The sequence below is a fragment of the Halichoeres trimaculatus genome, unplaced genomic scaffold, assembly GCF_033239565.1.
Source record: "Halichoeres trimaculatus isolate MK-OKI-2021-1 unplaced genomic scaffold, fHalTri1.1 fHalTri1_scaffold_9, whole genome shotgun sequence".
Classification (NCBI taxonomy): Eukaryota; Metazoa; Chordata; class Actinopteri; order Labriformes; family Labridae; genus Halichoeres; species Halichoeres trimaculatus.
The window spans coordinates 24,229,065-24,252,896 of NW_027437188.1; the positions used below are offsets into that span (position 1 = coordinate 24,229,065).

At 39.0% G+C, this 23,832-nt stretch overlaps 3 protein-coding genes across 4 annotated transcripts in view; all 3 read right to left on the reverse strand.

Moving 5' to 3' along the window:
* Positions 1 to 2,891: 2,891 nt before the first annotated feature.
* On the reverse strand, positions 2,892 to 15,189 carry kpna4 (karyopherin alpha 4 (importin alpha 3)). Its single transcript, XM_074679332.1, has 17 exons — positions 14,913 to 15,189; positions 12,710 to 12,754; positions 12,418 to 12,507; positions 11,101 to 11,130; positions 10,929 to 10,981; positions 9,615 to 9,710; positions 9,241 to 9,326; positions 7,063 to 7,149; positions 6,805 to 6,974; positions 5,125 to 5,169; positions 4,846 to 4,977; positions 4,548 to 4,676; positions 3,749 to 3,853; positions 3,566 to 3,637; positions 3,278 to 3,440; positions 3,095 to 3,189; positions 2,892 to 3,000 (listed from the first exon to the last, which is right to left on the reverse strand). Exons 1-17 carry the CDS (start codon positions 14,979 to 14,981, stop codon positions 2,905 to 2,907), a joined length of 1,563 nt encoding a protein of 520 aa, XP_074535433.1. The 5' UTR covers positions 14,982 to 15,189; the 3' UTR covers positions 2,892 to 2,904.
* A 1,386-nt stretch (positions 15,190 to 16,575) lies between these two features.
* On the reverse strand, positions 16,576 to 18,894 carry LOC141797705 (ADP-ribosylation factor-like protein 14). 2 transcript variants are annotated; one of them, XM_074679337.1, is made up of 2 exons: positions 18,415 to 18,894; positions 16,576 to 17,069 (listed from the first exon to the last, which is right to left on the reverse strand). In XM_074679337.1, exons 1-2 carry the CDS (start codon positions 18,727 to 18,729, stop codon positions 16,818 to 16,820), a joined length of 567 nt encoding a protein of 188 aa, XP_074535438.1. In that variant the 5' UTR covers positions 18,730 to 18,894; the 3' UTR covers positions 16,576 to 16,817. The 2 variants fall into 2 exon arrangements, with proteins under 2 accessions (XP_074535438.1, XP_074535437.1); XM_074679336.1 differs by having other exon boundaries at positions 16,576 to 17,126.
* A 2,999-nt stretch (positions 18,895 to 21,893) lies between these two features.
* ppm1lb (protein phosphatase, Mg2+/Mn2+ dependent, 1Lb) overlaps positions 21,894 to 23,832 on the reverse strand; it is a 59,265-nt gene continuing 57,326 nt past the window's right edge. Inside the window, exon 4 of the mRNA XM_074679335.1 lies at positions 21,894 to 22,530. Within this exon, the coding sequence (XP_074535436.1) occupies positions 22,190 to 22,530 (341 nt within the window). The 3' untranslated portion in view covers positions 21,894 to 22,189. The remainder of the gene's footprint in view (positions 22,531 to 23,832) is intronic.

The window sequence follows — 23,832 nt, forward strand, 5'->3', positions numbered from 1 at the left end:
AAGAACTGCCCCAAATATCAGAAGTAATGATTTTGTATTTAAGGATTGCTTATTAGAATAGATTATGCACCTTACTTTTACTTTAAACACAGTATCTGTTTTCGTTATTCTTAGTTTAAATGTTCACTTATTATTTACTCTCCATACCGAGTCCTAGTACCATATTTGGTCATAACCATGGTGAGATACCAACTTTTTCAATAAACTCACTCAGTAAAAAACAGGTTTAGAATATCAGCTGTTACTTTAACATATTTGCAGTCAAACCTGGTTAACTGAGGCTGAATAAAAATACATATTTAACAAAAGCCACAGATGTTGCTGGTGTTGCAATGTTAAGTGTAACCCTGTTAACTACTTATTGTCAGCTGACAATCAATGACACGTTCAGCCAAAGATTTCCAGTTAATATGGTCACTCTTTACTTCAGAACCCCGGTTGCACTGTAATAGTCTAAATCTTGTCAGCACCTGATAGAATATGACTGCTTGCAGTTTTAAATAAGTGTTTGAAAAACCCTGACACTGGAGCTAAACACATCTTCATTGTCAAAATGCATGCACATCTTGAGGTTGATGTAGGTTGTGAAGGGGTCTTTTAAACTGGGAGGACAAAAAATCCACAAAACAATAAGTCACATCTCTTTTCACGACAGACCACACACACACTCAGTCTCCCGGTTTGGGTTTCACTATTTATTTTCTTGAAGACAACCTAACCTGTATAGCCTATCTCCCAAAAAGGTTTTTGGGCAAACCACCTTATTTCCTTCCATGACATAATTTTAGATTTGAAACCACTTTTGCTAACAAGGAATGCTGCAAAAAATACCCCTATGTTCAACAGAAGGTGTATGAGCACAATGTGTAATCATTTACTACAGTGTTTGAAGTTAACACAAAAAATGGGTAAGGATAAGCAGGGGTAAGTTTGTACACCTAGCTGGTATAAGGGGAATGGGAGTGGTGGGGCTAAGGACTGCAAGGTACTAAAGGTACAGCAAACTTGTTCACGGGTTTATTTATTATTCAGGAGAACCCACATTGGACAACTCTAGCCCGAAATGTGGGACACCCTCCGACTTCGAAAACAGGGAGGTTAAGTCCCCTCTTAGTCTAGCTGAGATACATTAGCAGATTCGTTACTGCTGCTCCTGAAATAAAGTCATTATTTTCTCAAGTATCACTAAAAAGCATCATTGGATTACTCTAGAAAGACAACAAAGATTGTGGTTGAGTGATGCATATTGTAAAGGACATTGGTTGGTCAAAACCTATGAAACCAACCAAGTCCTGTAGAAAGACTTCAGGCCTCACTTTGCAGTACATGTGCAAAACCATAGATTATTTAGCAAGTCGGACAATAGTGAGGGTAGGGGGAGGGGAAACATGTAACATTGAAGCACAGTTTTACTTAAAATGAAAATTACACTGTATCAACAGCCTAAGGAAACTAAAATACCCTAAAAAATAACTGTGCTATAGTTTAGTACATGCAAAGGTTATGATTCACAATCCTACGTGAAATGGCCATTGTTCTCTTCTCCCTTATGGCAACAATACTGCAAAGCAGTGATTTGCTGTAAATAGAAGGAAAAATAATGCAATGTCACAAGGGGAGCTGGTCATTTGTTTGATTATAGTGATGGTGTCAATATTTCACAGCATCAAGCCCATGTCCGGTGCGTAGGTTAGGGTTCTGGCGTGAGGGTAGAGTACGATCTTCGTCAATCACCTTTACAGAAGCAATGAAACTAAAAGCTGAAAATAAAAAGTATCATAAAAAAGGAACACACTGGAGGCAAAAAGAAAAGACCAAAAGCCACCAAATGCATCTTAATACAATGCACTGCTGCTCCATACCTGCCATAGCATTGTCCAGTGTCAATTAATACTAACTTAACAATAATTCAAAACAAAAAGAAATTATCTTTGTGATGACGATGATTTTTTCATATCCAAAGTTCTTCCTTTCAGGGATTTGAGGATCAGCCTCTCTTTCAAAGGCGAAATTTCTTTCCTGAAACCTTTACTAACCTCAAAGTGTTGCGTTTCTCAATTTTGTTTCTCTTCAGATGTCGTATTTGTATTTTTTCCCCGTCTCTTGCATGCGTTCTCACCCAGCCTTGCATACTCCCAGTCACGCACGCAGCCAAGCACACTCAACTCATCCGTCCATTCTCTCGCACATATGCGACACGCGCAGCCGGACTCCTGGCCCCGTCCCCCAGGGGGGAGAGGATGGTGCCCTGTCGGGGCGTCTCGTTGGAGGAGATGAACCTGGCTCCTCAGCACTGAGTCCAGACATTCATACACAATGGGTCCATTCACACACATGTCTGATAGCGTGGCCGATTGGGGGAGGGGCACATTGAGGGTGGCGCCCTCTGTAGTCGGAGGACCGCAGAATTGTGATGGTTTGTGGTTCATCTCAGTTCATAATAATAGTTATGTCATTGCTGCATTTTGTTGTATTGTGATATTTCAAGACGTCTTGATTCTTATTTTTGGATGTCCTTGGTTCTCCCCGGGCAGACATCGAGTTTTTTGTTGTCATTTGAAGTAGTTTTCCAAAGACGACAGCTCCAATAACGCAGAAGTTATGTCGGCATGTCTCTCAACGCATTCGATGTAGATGTTTTGCTTTTTTGCAACATGTAGCCACTCATTCTCACTCGCACCCACTCGCCATCTCAAACTTCATTTGGGCTGGTTTCTCCTGGAATGCCAAATGAAATCCACACATTTTTCTCTCAGATAAGATGCAGCCATGGATCCCACGAGCCAAGCACAATGGATCAAATTTCTCACACTCTCGCTTTCTCTCGCTCTTTCTCTCCTAATTTTTTTATGTTGAACAGAGTGCTGCATCATGAACAAAACTCCAGAATACCCCAGATGCCGTCTAGAACTGGAATCCCTCGGCTGGCACGTTGGTAGAGTTAAAGCCATAAGTCCCGCCCTGGATGGCCTCTGGGACCAGGCTGTTGTCTTCATCAATCTGAAACAAGGAAAAAATATTAGGTTGCTTTTCCAGCAGAAATGATGAAAGTTGAAACAATGCTAACATTTAACGGCACTGACGCAAAACTTACATCGTCGGATGAGAAGAACTGATCAATGATTTCATATGCCAATTTGTAGATATCTTCATTTTCATGATTCTGCAGTTGCTCCACCTTTTCCAAACCTAAGTAACAAAAAAACATTAAATCACTCATACACCTTTTGGTGAAGACATCAAATAAGCTAAAATTCTTAACTGAACAAAAACTCACCTCCACATTCCTCAATGAGATTAGCAATTGTTTCGGCTTCATCATCTGCCATCTTGAGGATATTGCTGAGACCATCAAGAACCACCTGCACAACCTGAGCATCCTTCACTGTCAGCAAGTTGCAGAATGGAGGGATCACCTGTTTCTCAATCAAATGTGCCACCTGGAGGTAAACAGACATTGACATGTGATTACATATTTTCAATTCCAGATGTGATCTAGATTTTCACATTTTTGCGCAAATGTATTAAAAATGTCTGATTTAAAACTAATTTTAAAAAGAATTACTTGATCTTTTCTTCCACTTATTGTCAGGTTGCTGATGGCCCAGGCTGCTTCCTTCTGAGTGCCGAAGTCACCCTGAAGAATATGCAAGGGGAGAGATTGATATTTATCAAAACATCCTTTCCAAAAAAAAAAAAAAAAAAAAGCTCAGACAGCACAAAGAGGTTAAAACAGATAGACACACACCTTGTCGAGCAGGTGAATGATCATGGGGACTAGCTTTGCCTCAATGACAGCCTGCACCTGCTGCTGGTTTCCTGCTGTGATGTTGGACAGGAACCACACTGCCTCCTGCAGGACAAATGACATAATTACAAGTTGGTGACATTTTCTCTTTCAAAAACAACACTGGAGCCATGAATGTTTACATGTAAACTGGTTTTATCTTAAGCAAAGACACCAGGAGGGCTTTGCTGTCAAAAGATCAAACAAAGACTTAAAAGTCTCTTGTCCTTTCACTTTCTTGGGGAACTTATAAAGAGTGTTTTGGAGTTTCAACTGGATCAGAGTCCAAAGATCCAGCCTGTAAGGTGAACCTCTGGTCGAGACAGGGTGCTCAGGGTGGGGAGAGGGTGCTTTTGAGGCTCTAATCATCAACCCGGTCACTATGAAGGGGCCTCTTTTTAAGTGACAGGTCTCAGATGCACTCCTTTATCAACAATGACTCAAGGTCTTCAGCACCCTCTGGCCACCAACCCATGGTGTCACACACTCAACCACATGCACACAAACAACACCCCCCCTTAATTTTGTCTGACTTGCTACAACCACCCCTTTCCCACAGGGATCCTCTTCATCTTCTTCATCTTCTTCATCTTCCATGTGGTGAACTGCTACAAGTGCCTGTCTGACCCAGTCAATTCCTCTCATATACATTCATACAAGCACCAAGTCTCTGATTTCATCACCTCCAGAGAATACCTGAGACTGACAGGAGGAAAGAGTGTGTGTTTGTAGAAGAGTGAGTGAGGAGAGGGTGTAATACCTTGTTGATTTTCTCCTTTGGGTGTGTGAGGAGTGCAGGGAAGTGGCTGAGAGCGTCACAGTTGAGCACCACCTGGGTCTGTTCATCTGTGCCTGTCACAATGTTCCCAACAGCCCTCAGTGCGGCAGTCTGAGTGTGGGGAGAGTTTAAGTCTGAGCACTTTCCAGGATACTTACAGCATGCTTAATTTGTTTAACAATTCTTTAATGGTTGTTATACAATCTCAAAGTCACAGAATTTGTAACAAATTGAAAAATATTAGCAAATAAATAATCACATGTCTGATCTCTTCTCATACCTGAACTTTGACCTCCTGGTGACTGAGCAGTGGTACCAGATGAGGGACGATCCCTGAGTCGATGACCATTTGGATCTGTTCATTCCCAGCGTCGGTGAGATAAGACAGAGCCCACACTGTGTCAACGAGGATCTGGAGGTAGCAAAGGAGAAAAGACATGAATACAACCTTTTTAATAACTATGATCTGTGTTCTGCAAATAGAACAATCCTGCTGACAGTTAAGGAACAAGAGAACAAAAGAGCTTGTTCAAAAATCTGGATGAATCAGAACACTCACACTGACATCTGTGTGGTGGATCAGCACGCAGAGAGCTGGCAGAATCTGGAAAAAAGAAAGAAAAAGATGACTGAAACCAACGAATGATGTGACAATGAAGACTTCACGTGCAACAACACCTGATTTGATTTCAACAAATTTAAGAAATCATGTTTTCCTTAAAATTACCAGCTCAGATACAACACAAAAGAGCTTCTGATCTCCACCAAATACACCCATCTCTCCAAAAAGCTTCTGTTATTACATGATCAGTCTTTGCCCCAGCTATAGCTAACAATGGCAGCGCACGATCAATAATCAGCTGTTTCCCATGATAATATTTTCCTGCATTTATTTTCACACTTTATGTCACATGATTTTTGGTGCTAAGCGCAGCTTGTTGCAGCAGCACTCTCTTCTTAGTTCTTTTTTTCTCCTTTTTTCCTCATCTTTTTGATTTTAGCCTGTCATTACTTTTTGGCTCATATCTTGGCCATTGACATCAAACATGTTGTGTTTGCAGTGGTGTTTTTCCTTTAATTGTTTCTGAAAATCCTATGTGTAACCATGGTTGAATTTTATTTACACACAAGATTTCTTGTGTGTAAATAAAATATATAGCATGTTGATGCTAACTGGTGCTATCGAATACAAGATCTATAAGATGAACAAGCTAGCATTGCTAACCCAGTAACTGAAGGAATACAAGAGGGCAGAGTGGCATCATTCTATTCACAGACATGACTTACAGCACAAACACCAGACATGAACCCCACATAGGAAGAATTTCACCCGTTGAGCGGACAGGATACGGGAGAGTAAGACTGAAAAAACTGGTGTATTATCATATTATTCTATTTATATATTCTTGAATTTTTGCAAAGTACACTTCCTTGCATTGCTGCTGTCACTCTGAATTTCCCTTCGACGATTAAAAAAAGTACATTCTTTTCCGTTCTATTCTATAATGCTGGCCATCTCTCTAGTGGATCCATTATTAGCCATTAAAATAAGCTAACAAGTGTTATCATATAAAATGCCTCTTATCAGTGGAAAACAGATGTATCTTAGGTATGTTTGGAGTACACTGATCTTAGTGAAATCCTTTTTCAATCAAAACTTCTATCATAAAATGGGGACTGTAAAGTCCAGAATATAAGGTGCCACATTCTGTAAACAATGTAATATTACAATACATTCAGCAACATGCAGTTCTATGCAGCTACGTAGCTCTTTACAAGGACTATCTGGTACAGCCACCCTTGCTACCTCCCTGTGCTGTCGTCAAGTTTTTTATTTTTTTTTTCCTTTATCTTAGAACTCTACCACTGATTTCTCTGAATGTATGATCATGACAAAAAACAAACAACTGGTGAGAGAGAAAAGCATGAAAATTTGACACTAGATCGATCCTTCATGAAGATGACAAAAATGGATAATGCTGCCTACGGAAGTATGTCTTTAACACCTTTGTATTGTAGGTTTTTGTCCATATTTGATCTTTTGCTTTCAAACTTTGGATGATTTTGCTTCTGCATGGGTGCAAAGTTTAACAAAATTGCATCCTCCACACTGAGCTTCTGTTTATAAATTGCAAAATATTTAAACTCCACAAATTTCCCCACTGCTCAAAATCTTGCAAAGCTTTTCCCATTTACTGCTCTCATACACTTGTGCCCACATCCACACCCGGAAACACACCTCTTGGATTGTCTCCATGGGTGGAGGAGGGTCCTTGTGGCGACACAGGTTGACCATGACCCAGGTGACATTGCGGAGGAAGGTGATGGGGATGGAGGGACTGATGAAGGAGAGCAAAGGCTTGACCACACCAAGGCTGATGACGTAGTCTCTGCACTGAGGGCCATCACCTGGAGGAACACACATCCAGAGATGAACCACATGAGATCGACTGTCTTAAATTATGACACACTGCTGTTGGTACTGATAGCAACTCACCGATGATGTTGCCAAGGGCCCAGACGGCCTGTTCGCACACATTCTGGTGAGGAGACTGAAGCAGCCTCAGGAACAGTGGCACAGCATCTACACAGGAGAAAAATTAATGAGTTGAGATATGCTCACACAAGCTACAAATTCTTTAACACACAGCATGTGTGAACACAAACAGCTGACATTTCCATCTAAATTCCCCCAACTAACATTTCAGCATGAAATCAGGTGAGCAGGTGAGAGAAAAACAGCAAGAACTATTTGAGGAATTTCAGCAAGTGTGGAACCGGGTAGGAATGCTTATAACAGGATTGTTAAAGCATCCATGGATGAAAAATGAAAATGATTCTCAAGACAAGAACTCTGAAGATGTGTGCATATCCCTCAGTTCACACATTTCATTGATATAAATGAAAAATTGTCATTACAGTGCTGGCCTCTCTGACTTCCACCATGTGGCTTTCACGGTATGATTCTTTCATGTCATGTCTGCTCTTCCAGCCCTTTGTCAGAGAAAGGAAGACTGCAAGCTGCGAGGGACATGTGTAAACAAGCAGCTCTAGAAAACTCTGAGGGTACAGCTTCTAAAAATGTCAAGAAAATTTCAGGAATGCTTTTGCTCAAAATGTTACATATGTGCAATATATACACACAGGTCTCTCCAGACCTGACTCACTGATCTCATTCAGGTAGAATACCATGTTTCTTGAAGCTTGAGGGGAAAACTCTCACTCTTGTACTTTTATCTACAACTCTAATCATCTGATCACATTTCTTTAATTCTCCTGAGACCTAACAATGCATTTATGTCTTCTGTAGAGGACATCACTTTCAGAGCTTTAGTTAAAAACCAAAATAGTCTGCAAGTACAACCTGGGCTTTCCAGTGATATCTGATTTGTTAGAGTTTATCTAATGAAACAAAGATGTGTTTTTCCCAAATGGCCATCCAACTGACCACAGAATGAGTGTAAGAAAAGTAAGTTTTCAGATTCATGCAAATGCTTTGCTTTTAAGTGAAAATATTGGATGTTTCTTAAATCACAAGTGTTAAAGCTGTATTCTGAAAAGTTTTGATGTCATAGTTTTTTTTTTTTCTTGATTAAAACAATCTTCCCCAATGTCCTCCACGATGGACATGAGGACTCGACGGATCTTCAGGTGCCAGAGGATTGACATACTCACAAAATGACCTTCAATAACCCATCAATACAAACACACAAATAAGTGTGTTTTTAGTGATGTTTTTTTTTTCCAGATTTAAAGACTTTCATACACTTGAAAAAGGGAGGGCAAACAAGCCACAAGCTAACTTCTAGATAGTAAATGTTCTACGTTTTGTTTACATCACAAAAAACTCATGGTCCCCCATTGAAAACTGTAGCAAAGATAACAGAAAAAAAGACAATTTTTCAGTATAAGGTAGTCCTCCTCTGTCCTCTGCAGAGACATTCAATTTCAAAAAAATTTAAAAAACTGAAAAAAATATTGCAGCATGCCAATTTCAAATAAACGGAAATTCTAACACTTTTTTTCTTCCGGGTCTCAGGAGGATAATCTACATGTTGTAAAGTGTTCATGGCCAGGAATACATAAAAATTGCCATTCTACCTCCTTTTTTAAGTCATAGATTAAGATTCTCTATACTCTTAAATTAAATAACTTAAAAGTTTTTACTCCGAGTCTCTCAATTTCTGTAAAGTTTGTAAGGACTGCTTTTGAGTATGATCAATGAGACTTTTGAAGACTGTTAAATCCAGGAAAACAAACAAATGTTACCAAAAACTGAATGAATTTGTTTCATTAAATCCACTCCCATGCTACTTATAGGGTGTAAAAAAGGGACAAAAAGGTTTAATTTGTCTTTCTTAAAAATCTGCAACTTAGAAGTTCTTTCACGTGTTATAAATCTAAGTGTGCACGGCATTAGAAAATGAGAAATTAAAAATTACAGCTGTAAAGACAAGTGTGCAAAATAAAAGGTCATCTTCCTTCAAAGTTTCTAAACAAGATATTTGAAAATTTTTCTCCATTTTGTCACATAAAAGATAGATCAAATGGAAATAAAACCCAGAACAACAGCCGAAGCTCTCAATCAGCTTTTGAAGTTTCCTCTAACAAAATGAAAGAGATAAAAGAATAGAATCAAAGAGAATATGCCGTGTTGTAATACTGTGGTACTTACTAGACTGGACCACAGCTTGGGTCTGCTCTGAAGTACCGGACGCTATGTTGGTTAGAGCCCAGGCTGCCTCAAACTGCAGGGACGGGCTGTAGAGGGATGAGACATGGATGAAAGCAGCAGTGAGTGTGAGAGTGATTGGGAAGCGGTTTAAAAGCAGCCTGATGAGTCATTTATATATTTTTTTTTGCCATTCCTGGAGGGTGAAAACTGGAGCACATTTACATAACTGCTTCACTGCTCAGATGATTTAACTCTGTGAGATGATCTGCCTGTTTCTGAGGAGAACATAAACTAAACATCATCAGGAATGGGGTTCACTGATATCAGAGTTATGGAACATGAAATGTGGACAAACAGACTCCTTAAGCGCTTACTTGTCCTCCCTCTCCAGGCAGAGGACCAGGATAGGAAGAATTCCAGACTTTATCAGGTCATCAATGGGAGGATTACGGTCACTGGACAACAGCTTCCTGTAAAAACCAAAAAAACACCAGAGCATCAGTCACAGGTTCGTGCACTTCAGAAGTGCAGGCAAACATTTCATTAAAGTCATAAAGAAGAGTCTTAAGATGCAAACAGGTTTCAATAATTCAGCCGTCTAATGCTGCAAATGACAACTTTAAAAGAGCCGCACAGGCATTTATAACCTTCATTAATCTGACAGGGCTGACATACTGTAAATCACTGCTGTCTGGCTGGGATGGGAATACTTTTTGGCACCTGATTTCTCATTTTGCAAGAGGCACTCAGTGTGAAACAAATAAATGGTTTGCAAGAACGAACACCAAGTTAACTATGTGTGAACCAAGTTCAACTGGTGTAGCAAATCAAAACATCAGCAGCATCACACACATTTTACAGAGCAGTCTCCACTGAGCTTGAAAGCATAGGTAAATCCAGTGAGAATTAGCTCAAACTTTAAAGTATCCCACCAAAAACTGCCAGCCCTATTTTAGCCAAACTCTGAAAAGCTTTTTTTCCTAAACTCATGAATGTGTACGGCTTTGAGTCACAGAGCTGGATGAGTACACGTGGGCAGGTTTGGGAGAGGAGTGCATTCTTGTGCAACTAGCCTGCTGGCTTGAGCTCGTGGGACTCTCCTGTATCCATGATTAGAGAGCAGGCAGTGTGCTCAGAAAGGGGAGGTATACTGGTGACAGGCAGGTGACCCTTTCAGCCTTAACCAGTAGGTCAAAAGAAATGATAAGATAGGTTCTTCAAAGGCGTGCAAAAGCCACAGATATTGAGGTTCACTGTTTTTTTTTCAAAAATAATTTATTGATAGCTGTTGGGATCTCAGGCGAATTTCAAGATAACACAGATAGGTTTGCCTCAACTAACTGAAATGGAAAAAATCTCAAGTATCAAAAAATCTAATGCTGTTTCTAGGACTTTCACACACAAGAATTTCCCCATGGCAGTTCTCACTTAGAGTGAGTCAAAGAATCTCCTTCAACTTCTGCTAAAAATCACAATCATCAAATCCTGTTTTCAGCTCCCTTTGCTCTCCCATTCCTCATACTCATCACACAGTCTATGTCCTGTTGCATGGTTAGCTGCTGATTTTGACTGACGGCTTCAAAACTGTACTTAACTATGAGATGATTGTGAGAAGTACGACACTAAATGACAGTATAAAGACAATACACAGTGATGACGGATGCGGGGAGGTGGGTGAGTGTTCCTACCTGGCAGCCTGGACAGCACTCAGCTGGACACCCTGGTTATCACTGGTGGCATTCTACAACAAAACATGCACAAGGTAAATGGTCAAACCAATGTGGTTTTAAGGGTTTCAGTTGAATTCTAATGCATGCTAAAAATTTCCAAGACATTCCACGAAAATTAATGTATACTCACTTGTACTATTGCTTCAAGAGAGGTGTTTTGCTGTAAAATAAAACGGTAGCACGTTAGCATTTCTAGGATGTACGGTGCACTGTTTACATTTACAAACTGTTTCATTTGTTAATGATCTTCAGGGAAAGAAACACCAAAAGTCGTCTGCACTCCATAAGGTGTTCATATCCTGGCAGCACTGAATGAGCCTGAGCAGACATCTGTTAGCATCCTCCTCATTCCTAAACTACTTTTATATGTGGAGTTAACAAAGCAGGAAGGAAAGACACCAAAAGCAGGGCTGGCCATGGTGAAATGCGGCTGATCGCTGCCATCAGAACAATGTAGTAACTGGCATTTTCACTTCAACCAAGTTGGCACAACAAAGAGTCAGCAGGGTTTGGACGTGCAGGCCAGCATTCAACAGGATCCCCTGCCAACTGGCAACCTCACCTGACGCCCTCTGTGGGGAGTTCACAACCAATGTAGGACAACTCTGTTGTGGACCCTGAGTATCACTTCTTATCCAGCACGAAATACTATTATTTCCATTCTAAAAAGCTTGTCTCTACACGATTACCGAAGCTTTCCGGGATAAATTCTGACAAAAGTCAAACTGGATACAAAAAAAATAAAACGATAAAAACACATGTATGAGTATGTCCTTACAGTGAATTTATATTTTATATTGTATGGCTGCAAGGGAGGTCTAAGAGACAGCAATGGCCTTGTTGGGTCTAAGGAAATTAATAAAGGTGATAAGAACTCAGAGAAAAGCAGAAGAAGGAAAACTCAACAGAAAGCTGAGGGGGAAAGGGATTTTGTAAACATCTGATATCAGTAGACTGCACATAAAATCTAATAAACTCAGCAAGCTAAAAATTACCCAAAAACCAGCACCAAACTGATGGAAGAAATGTCCTTCAGGCAACAAATCCATGTGTTATTTCAGACAGATGAAAACAGCCTTGGTGCTGTTTGGTTTGTTTGTTATTTAAAGAATATTCTCTTGCTCAATCTCACACAAAACCCTCTTCAGTGTCTTGCTGTGAGTCGCAGCAGCATGCCATTGTTGATATACTGCTAAGCAGCCTGTTTTGAGTCAGCCCTCGAAATATCAATCGGCTGTTACTGTGATTGAATTTCTGAATTGCTGAGTGGCCATTTCAATGTCATCGCATGAAGAGCTCTTAAGCAATGGTGGGCTTCTCAGCTGATATATTTCATGTGAAGTTGGTCCAAAAAACAGGACAGACATGTGCATCAATGTCACATCCATAAAAGGGTCAATACTGAGAGCTCTAGGTTTTAGATAAAAGAGGAAAAATACAACCATACCGATCTGAAATCTCCGTCGACATCAGAGTCCTCACAGATGTCCTCATGGGGAACATTTCTCCTCTTCAGAAGGTGCTCATCTCTTTTGTTCTGTAGCAGAGGTAACAAAACTTTAATGGCATGCACACTACAATAACAATAACTTTACAACATTAAAAAAAGAAAATTCAGTTCATTTTAAATAATAACCTATCAGACAAAAAGCAGAATAGAAATTAGACTTCTATTAAAAATAAAAAGCAGAATCACAAAGTGTAGAATCACGGTTGTCATATGTTGTGGATTTGCTTACCTTTCTGAGTTCCACCACTACCTCAGTCCTCTGTCTTCTCATAGTCTGTGGGCGAGACAGTTCATTAGGATTACATAACAAGGAACTTTAATCTCAACCATGCCTTGCCTAGACAGTGACACAGGCTAAGACACTGGATTTAAATACATCATGGCCCAGTTAGTGCAGGCAACGCTGATCCACAGTGTCATTCATACCTGTAGCATTGAGTCAACTGTTAGCACACAGTGTATGACAGCACCAAAAGACACTGAACATGAGTCTGACCTAATGTGACCCAGCCTCTATTGCTGTGAAACTATTTCATTTGTCTTAGCAGGCAGCTAACTTCTCGGCTATTTGGTTATGGTAAACCAGTTATGTAGTCTGAAATATTTATATACAGCTACAATGATCAGACTTGGCCTATGTGAAATGACAATGTAAATATCTGTCTCAATTCCATAGTTCTGAATTCAAAAAGTATCTTTTATTCACCACCAAGTTTGCACTGATGTATCTGAGGAGAGCTAATAGCTAGTTTGCTGCTCTATCTGATTACATCAAATGGTGTGAAATCAGGACTTTGATACCAAGGCTTTCAACCAGTGAGTTAAATGTATGCATGCAGAGGGAAAATATCTTTTGCATAAATTCATTTGTCTTATTTATTGCAATAGATTCAGATGATCACAATTAAGCTGGTGTTGATTCTCATATCCTGGTATCAGATGAGATTTGATTAATTGTACAGCTCCAAGTTTGATTTAAAAAACTGATAAACTAATAACTAAAAATTATAAATTAAGTACTCCTGTTCCTCTGTCAGAACTTTGATTTTCTGTTTGATGAAATAAATAGGTTGGTTAATATCTTAGTTGGAGAAACATTATGTGCCACTGCTTTACTGTATTCTCCTAATAAGGTTAAGATTTGATATTTTTCTAGCATTATAGCAATATTTTATGCTTAAGGTTTCCCAATTTTTAAATATATTTCAATGTAGCATACTTAAATTTAGAAGTTTCACAAACTGACCATGAACTTGAACCACCAAACACCAACAACTGTCGTAAAACCCCAAATGTAGGCAGGATATTAAGAAGGAATGCGCATGTTTTACACCAGTTGGAGTTACATTTGCTTAGTTTAGGCCTCGAAGACTAGACTAAGGCTGCCCACTGTGGACTTCAAGTGCGCATTGTTTGTAGTCACTGCTTGTGTCTATCAGAGACCTCTACCCCTGTGATGATACTGGAGCTCATGAACATGTTAAGCAGCGGATGTCTTGTGGCATGGCCAGCTCTCACCAGAAACTACTCGTCAAACAGGATGTATGAGTCTATCCAGCTCATACACATGTTAAGGCAGCCCGCTTGAAAACAACCCTATCCCTGTCTTACTGTGGCGAACCAGCTGACAGTAAATCAAATGGTAACTTATGGATCCTGCGTTGGCAAGCTAACATGTAGCTTTGATCCGTCCGTCATGTGATCGTGTTAACGCGTTTGCTGGTCGTTTTCACCTCGTTTTCTCAACATGTGTTGCTCGAGCGAACCAGTGAAGGAAATGTTAACACTTTAATTTGATATAAATGTCCTATGTAACTGTCCACCTAAGGGGCTAACTGGTTTCCGCCATTGTTTTTGGTTATAAAGACGGGGGATGGGTGGAACTGCAGCCACCAGTAACACCGAGCTTAACGGTGGCTAGCAGGGAAGTTAGCACGCAGGTTAGCTATCTGCAGTATCAAAATAATGATGCTGTAATAACCACCCAGCGAGAAAAATACTGACATTTGACAGCATCGATGTCATTTTTAAAACTTTTGGATGAAAATTTTCATGTATATGCCATCCAAAAACCGAACTAAGACGATCTACGGATGATATTCTTTAGATAAGCTAGCATGTCCCCCGTGGGCCTGGCTAGCAGTGAGCTAACAGAGGCGATGAACTCTGACTAGCTTTACAGGCATGTTTCATAACCAGCGCGGTCCCATGGTGTAACGAAGCCAGTGAAACCTAGCGGGAAACGGCCAAACCAAGGCACGAGATCCAAAACCGGTCGTCTGTGAAAGCCCTGGCCGAGGTTTATGATACAAAGTTCCCGATGTTGGAAATTAGAAACGACGTCACAAGGAGCCAGGAGGCGAAGCTGGCCGTGAACGGAGCGGCGGTGCCGAGTAGGAGAGATCCTCAACACCGATCTACATGACTTTTACCTCCAAATCTCGGCCCTTATTCTTGAAATTCTTCAGCCGCTGGTTGTCCAGTTTCTCGTTGTCAGCCATGTTAGCGGGTCTGGTTGCGTTAATAACAGATGAACTCGTGAATTTAGCTCGTTAGCTGCCCCTTTCTGGTTCCCTTTCCTCAGCCTTTCGTTAACGGACTATTTTCTGCTGCTGTCCGCGGTGCATACTGGGAATGCCGGTGGTGGAGACCAGCCTCGCTCTGGCGTAGAGGAAGGGTGGGGAAATCCCCTTCACTCTCATTGGCTTCACTGTTAACATCTAATCTGCAGGGCGCGCCATATAGCAAGATACGAATTTAGAGCTAGCAAACTCAATTTACACTAACAGTTTAGTAGAAAGGCCATTTATAAAGACGTGGGGTATAAGTTTTAAATACTGGCCCGTCTTTAGTAATACACTACATTGAACACTTTGCAGTTAAGAAGAGAGTTATTATTATTTAAATAAATGTTTAGTGTAACAGTTTATTTTACCGTTTTCTGCTTATGTAAACAAGGCCAAATATTAACTGCGTCAATTAAGGTAACTAATAAACAGGTGAGTTCTATTAATTTTGCTGAGAGGTCTAAAACTTGGAAAAAAAGTTTTGGGAGGAACCTATTTTTTAAAAATGAAAAATAAATAAATAACAATGAGAAGAAAACATTATTTAACAGCAAACTTTGGGAGGTAAAACAAACCTAAATGTAAATAAATCTTATCCATTCTCTACTACGTCTTGCTAGCCCATAACAACTTTGCACTTTTTGCCATTTAATGTGTGATTTAATTCAATATTATTGTCTTATGTCTGCAGGGCTGATTAACTGATAAATCTGTGAATAGTTAGTGACTATCACATAGTATTTTTGCTCAAATGCCCATTCTTAATTTACAGTATCCAATTCTAATATCCTTATCTTTAAATGTTGTTTTGTACACTGTACTGTATTAAAAACCTTAATACCTCTTGCACTCGTTTCAGTGTAACAAACTCCAGAGAGACATATGCACATCTTTTTTTTTTTTCAGTTTTATTTTTTTTTGCAACAAATCCATCCAAAAACATGACATCACTCAACTGACTATATATGTTTATGTTTCAGTGTAGGCATATGTAAACTTTTCATCACTATCTTATATTAATTATTTGGGATGTTTGTGTTGCTCCAGGAAATCTTGACATTTTAATGCTTTCAAGGCAAGTTTATTCAATAAGCACCATTCATACAAAGCAATTCAAGTGCTTTAAAGACTTAAAACAAAAAAAATGATACTAACAGAATAAAATTGATATGTAATCAAGCAAAGAGAAGAAGTAGAATATAAGATATAAAATGTATTAAAATGGAGACCAAGAAATAAAGAAAAAAGATAGAAAACATGTGATATAAAAAGTATTTGAGTGGCCAAAGATTGTATTACTGCTATAACAAAAAGCACTTGAGTGACACTCAATATAAATAAAACCTGAAATTGTAGATTCAAAACAAGAAGCCTTGTATCTACACACAAAATTCAAGTATCATCAATAAATAAACAAAAACATTACAGTAAGAAAAGAGGCAATCTTTGAGCCATAATCCATGTTTTTATCATGAACAGTATGTAAACACTCTGACAAAATGTGTTTGCCAAAGCTCAAATCCGCTGTTTTCTTAAAATTCTCCTCAGAATCCAAAATTCATGACAGCATCCTCATGAAATACAACCAGGATCTGGTAGCAGTGTGTTTCACTAGCATCAACCCAGGGTTGTTCGAGCCACAGAAATTAAAAGCTTAAAAACTGTGATCATGCTGTTCCTTGAGGTTTCACCATTGCATAGTCTGAAGCTGATGGTGTGAAGAAATCCTGCTCATCATGTGAATGGACCTTTCTTCAACTTTTTCCTCCATCACCTCCCGCAGAGGAAGACTTGCTTCATGGCTGTTATACTCAAGCCTTTGGACCTCATCTTAACCTTTATGTCCTCTTGAGTCTGTTTCAGTGGCGTCTTCATCAGATACACAATCCTCCTGAAACCTTCCTCCAGTCCCATGCCGCTGATGGCTGAGCACGGTTGGATGAACCAGGCTCTGCCCTCACAGGCTCGTCTCAAGTCCAGTTTGAGGCAGAGGGCCTCAGGGCTCAAAGCTCCCTGAAGGTCCTGTTTGTTTGCGAGAACAACAAGTGGAATTTCTCTGAGACTCTCGTACTTCAGGACCTAGAAAGTGGAAAAGCAAAGTAAGAACTACTTATATCATTACCATGCAAGACAACCTTTCAATACCCCTGTGCGGGTTGTGAAACTAATTGAAATTGATACAGATGAGTCTTTATGTAGATTTCCAGCTATTTGAATGACACATATCACTATTAAAATGGAGCAGCATGTAAATATATGTCAAAAATACTGCATGGTATACAGTAGAGGATAAGGGCATCTTGGCCATGTCCCCTTTAATTTAACCAACAGAGGGCACCACAGATCAACACAAGCCTAAAGTTTTTCATGCTAACTTTAACATTATGTACATACTCAACCGCTAGCAGTACATAAAGACACATTATAATGATGTTTTGATTTTAATATCATTTTATATAGGTATTATTAGCGATTGTGAACTCATAAGATTTAGTCACATTTGGTTAAATGTGGTTAAAGTAACATGCTAGAAAGTTATAATCATTTAGACTGAGATCAAATGTTATGGGCAGTTTCACATTTTGTCAATGATTGCTAAATACAGAGACATTAATAAATAGTGTCTTCATGATAATAAAATCTCCTCTTGTTGTCTTTTGATTGCCCAGAATTTTTGCTGTGATTGAATGGAAACAGAATCTGATTTGTGCAAGTCATCTGACACCTACCAGGAGGCAATCATGACAGTCATCCATAATCAACTTATAAAATAACTAATTTTGTTGCTGGCCATGTTGTTTCTCTTAGTATGTCATAAAAAGACTTTTGTATTAACCTCAGTCTGTTTCACAACCAGCTAAAAATTCCCCACAGTAGCCTTAATGTAACTTTGAAATGTTTTCTTTTCTCTTGTGCTGCAGCTTGTTGAGTGTTATTTTAGCTCTTGTAACAACCCTTCAAGACATGTTTTGTCTAGGTCATGTGGAAATAACATGATGTAAGTCACATGCTTTTTTTAAGTTGAGGTTTTTTTTCCTCAGATAAGTTTATCCCCTTCTCTAAAAAATACCTTATCACAAGGTTTAATCTCTCCCATTTTACTCAAATATGTTAGCTGAGTGTCTCTGTACTTATGGTTTCAGGCTTGAACATAAAATATTGTGCGAGCTGCATGTTGGGTAAAAATGAATGAACTTCAGTGAAGGGGTGATGTCATAAAACAAGCTTAGTTTCAATATGAGGCATAGGTGAACTCAATCAAGGTTATAACCACCAGATGAAGTCTTAAAGCACAGGTCTATAGTTCCTCCAAATGTAAAAAAATGTGTTTCTGTTAAAATAGTGGATTATTTCCTGGTGTAATTACCCGATGCAGGACTTTGCGAGCCTCCTCCAGCCTTTTCTGATCCCAGCTGTCGACCACAAACACCAGTCCGGCTGTATCTGTGTAATGATGCTTCCAGTGAGGCCTCATCTTCCTCTGGCCCCCCACGTCCCACACCGTCAGGCCCGGGCTGCTCCTGTCCGTCTCCAGTGTTTCCACGTTGAAGCCCACAGTTGGCACAGTCACCACACTCTCATTGTACTTGAGCTTGTAGAGCAGGGTGGTTTTTCCTGATCCGTCCAGGCCCAGCATCAGGACCTGCGCTTGCTTCTGTGGCTTGGATCCATACATACCCATGGTCTTTACACTGCAGTGTGAGTCTTTATGAGCAAATGTACGTCCTCTCCCTCTTGTGTAGCTGTGTAAACTAAGAAAACTGCTCCCACTGTCCCCCTTTGTGCTGTCTATCTGTAGGCTTAGTGTGTCTGCCCACTCTACTGTCAGTATGCTTTATGTACACACAGGCTGAGATCCCTCCCCCTTCTGTTGTGATAGGATTCCTTCTGTCCCTGCGTGGCTTTCAGTAAACCTATTTATATCCAGAGTGACGGTGCAACTAAGTGGGAATACATTCAGTTCTCCAATTACAGCAGTGCAGTCCGTGGAGTCATACCCCACCTGCCCCAGATCATCACATGCAGCAGCAGCATGCAGGAAGTCCATGTTTCGGCTCAACGGGAAGGCTGTGTGTCTTCTATGCTGGATGTCCCTTAGCAGTGACATCACAGGGACATTTGACGGAAGATTACTGGCTCTGGCTGAATGGTAAATGTAGTTTTAACTTTTGGCTGAGGGTTAACTTTTATAAACACTTTTTTTGTTACTGCTCCAAATGATTCTATAAATATGTGGATAGTATGTGAATTATTTTGATGAATGATGTTTGACAGTAAACAGCTGGTTAAGGCTGCTATGTGCCATTACAGTAAATTCTTGCGTGTCAGTGCACTGTATTTAATTTCTTTGATTTTAAACTCATATAGCTTTGTCACTGCTTGAACCTGGTTGTTAAACTGGACTGTAAGCCTATCTGTAAGTCAAAGGTGTGTGTATCCATCACTAAGTTTTGAAGCTCTTTTCAGTTTTATGATCTGGGCTTCATACAATCAATACAATGTGGAATATGTCATGACTTCATTTGCACTAGCAGGATAACTGGAGAGCCATAGCAAAATAACTACAGTTTATACAACATTTTTAAAAATATATCACTGCTGGAAAAAAAAAAAACTTCTACCTTAACTTAACCCAAAGGTGCAGAGCTGGTTTCAGACAGTAGGTGGTGTCTTGAGCCATTTTCAACAAAAAGGACTGCTCTGGTAAATATTTGCAGGCCTATTCTTATGTATGCACTAGTGTGAAATATATTTCTTAAAAGTTTTAAAGGAATCAGATAAACTAAAAGTTATGTATCACACTTGTTGATTTTTTTGCCCCTTTTTTGTTGTAAAACAAAAATATTTTCAATGAGAGAGAAAACGCTTTTATGAGAATCATTTGATTTGTGTTGATTTTAGCACACCCTATTGAGAAATGAGTACTCTTTTTAAAATAAATGGAATTAGGTTTTTTTGTTGTTGTTTTTTTACAGCCAAACCAGTCAAACTTTCTCCTGACTGAGAATTTGGACATGTAAAAATAAAAAATCTGCTCTTGTCAGTCATGTTACCTGACACCTACTCCACCATGATGTCATACACTGAAAATAATTTTCTATAAACCATGAGTCTTCATGATGTTAATGTGCTTTGATTTTACTGCTCCTAAAGAAGCATTCATAACTATTTAGTTACCAGTTCAAGAGGTAAAGGCTTTAAGAATGCTTAAGAGAAATCACAAGCTCATTAAAAAGTACAAAGTTGGAATATTGATTTTCATCTTTTTGCTTTACACTTCAAAAAACACAGCAAAACAAGCACATCAAAAATGATATGATCATTTTTCATTTTAATGTTACCTCTTTGATTTACATTTCAAAATTTCAGAATTCTTTCATTTTTCTTTTCTTTACAGTTTATTAAAGTCAACAAAAACAAGTACAAATGTTACACAAACATTCTGTAACATACATAATCAAGGGAGAACATGAACTAAAAAAAAGCACAAACAAATCTTTAATCTGGTTTATATCTCTGAAGTTGAACAATCCATGAGCAGGTGCACTGCTGTTCAAACAGTGGAGGAGTGTTAACAACATTAGGACAGTATGTACATTCATCTTAGAATCTCATGTCTCTCAGAGACATCATTTAAACAATGATTATTTTTGTACACGTGAGTTACGATATGAACACAAGGTCGTGCAGTGTGCTCAAGGGTGACCGACATTGAGAAGTGGTTTTGGCAGCTGACTTCATAACAGGAAATGAACAGTTTAAAAACATAAGGCAACAATAATGTGTGTCATTCAAAGGCCTGTTACATATTGAGATACAGTTCTGAGAAATGTGATGTCATCAGTGGCTGAATAAAGTTTTTTTCTGAGTGAAGAAGACTTATGACAAGAAGCATAAATGATAAGTGTGAATTATGACAGAAATGTCTATCAAAAGGCAAATATAACATGGTGGAGATTAAATAATACCTAACCCCAAGGTATTGCTGTCAATTGATATGGGTGATAACTTGGTTTTTACCTTTTTAACTTGTGTTGGAGTAACAGTCAGTGTTATATCATCACCAGATAACATGCAACAACATCTGGGATCAATAATCATCGGTGAAGGTCATTATGATACATCACATCATCATGACCATCTTATGTAAGGAGGTATTGCTTTCAGAGTTGATTTTAATGTTTAGGTTTTGAAGACCAACTGAATGGTCAACAGTGATGATTTTAATAGTGGATACATGGGTTTGAGCTGGACACTTCATTTAAAGTGGAGTAGAAGTAGGTCAACAATCAAAACAGAAAAACTTTTTATTCGCACAAAAAGTAACAGCAATCACTTAACTGTCATTAAACATTCGATGACTCAACTTCAAAACACGTGGCAACTCAAACCTGAAATCCATCATGAGCGTGTGATATGACATTGTGATGGTTTCGTTTGCTGTACAAGAACAGCCATATGGGGAAAAAACATATGCATATTATGTTTATCATTTATAAAGGGAATAAAGACAGATGATTTGCACCAGTGATACAATTTTGATCCTGAAAAAAAGGCCAGCCTGCTGATGTAATACCTCAGATCAGCAGAGCTAAAACTTGGTAGACTCAATAACTGAGGCCATAGAATATGTGGTCACACTGACTTAAAGCAAAATAAAGTGAAAGTAAAACTCCATGCTGTCTTGTACACTTTTAACTTCATATTATTGGCTAGACTTAATGTGACATGTGTGCAGTTATCACATTAGACTGATCTGACACTGCCTCACTCACGCACACACCTGCACACAAAAAACACATACACACAAATATGTGCAGACTCATGGATGCACACACAGCTGCACAGAGCTGAATCTGTTTATTTTGCATAACAGTGACCCAGTTTGCATTAAGGTGTCAAAAAAACAATCTTAATCTAAATTAGACTTCTTTTTTTTAAGTTTTCAGAAAACGTAGAGGAGAGGGGACGGTTTGTGTTTTGACGCCTCACAGGACACATTTTTGTAAATGTATGATAGAAAGAGTCCTTGCGCAAAAAAAAATGTTTTCTCTCTTTTAAAACCTCTCATCTTAAACATATCTTACTTCTACATATATTCAAACATTACAGAGATATTGTGTGTGAAGCAGACTGGAGGTCTACTTCTCGCCAGCCCTGCCTTTAAACTTCACCACCATGACAGTGATGTTGTCAGGGCATCCACGGTAAAAGGATTGGAGGACGATGCTTTTGGCGCCAAAATGCGGCTCATCCAGCCGATCCCTGATGAAGCGCACCGCCTCCTCGTTGCTGAAGGTGTCCCACAGGCCGTCAGATGCCAGGATCATGAACTGGGGCTGCAGCTTGTTCAGGTCGAACGACATGATGTCAGGATCAGGGATGACCACATTGAGGTTCTTCAGGGGGTAGTCGCCCAGGGAACGGGACATGGCCAAGATGCCCTGAACACGCCACGAGCCGTTGAAGCTGATGAAGCCTCCTGATGAAAAGGAAAGAGGGGAAATAGTCGGAAAATGATACAGCAAGGATTGGGTGGAATAATGAAACAGGGAGGTGGTGAGGAAGTGTACACATGAATTTAAGGAAGCAGAAGAATTGAATACAGGCACTGAAAATTAAAGGAGCAGATGTTTTCCATGTTTATGCTTTCAAAACCGGAAGATTAAAGATAACGTTTTTTTTCCAACTGGCAGCGAGCCTTTTCATTTTCTATTCTATTCCAATTCAATGTTTTCTGTTTACACTCATGGAATTTTTTTTTTGTTTATGTTGGACATGTTTCAATTTCTGGCACAGCTGCATATCCTCCCTGGCTTTAACTGATTGGTAACCAGGGAGTTGTACTGGAAATGACAGGATCTGATTTCCTTACTGGGTCAGGCTGACTTCATAGATAAACTGGAGTCAGAAATTTCCTTGACTGTTTTTTTAAAAACACAGAGATTGGGACGGATCAGGCTGCAAAATATTTTCTTCCAAAAAAGCACATCTAGTTGTGTGTTATCTGTAGTAAATTTTTCTTCAGTGAGCTCAAATCCTAAATTCACAGGGAAATAAGACAGAGCTATTACTCCTTAGGGAATATTGGAAGCTACGTAAGAAGTGACGACTATCAACACATGACTGGTGGCTTGTATTAAATTTTAAATCTTTGATAATCGGTTATTTTTAACTTCAAAACAACATTAATGATATGCTTTGTAAAAAAGGTAAAAAGATAAGTAAAGCCTTCAGACAAAGATCCCCCCGAGAATATATAGACAAAAAATATAAGAGTGTAAGCACTGGTACTAAGCTGATTTGATTTAAAAAAAAAACTCTCTAAAACGACATACAACTACAATTTGTTGACTCTTAGAAATATATAAGGGAGAAGCAACATTCTGCAAAAAAGCTAAATAAATATAGTGTATGGAAATAAATGATGACACATCCAGTCAGGAGCTATTTACCTACATACCTACAGTGCTTAACAAATTTATTAGACCACCACCAAACGTAAGGTGACTGCCAGAGCTGCTTTAAATTAATATTTTATCCACCAAAATGTACAAGCTTTTTAATAAAAACTGTGTCTTCAATGATCAATTATAGTTACTGTTGTCATCCATGAATAATAAAATGTTTTCCCAAAAAAGAAGCAGAATAAAACAGTGAAGCACATTATTATTTCTTGATTACCAAATTACGGTTATTTTTCTGCACGGCTGAATAGAAAATTTTGTTTTGGTTGTTTGTTATTCTTGATGAATTTCTGACTTTTAAGAGAATTCCAGTGTGC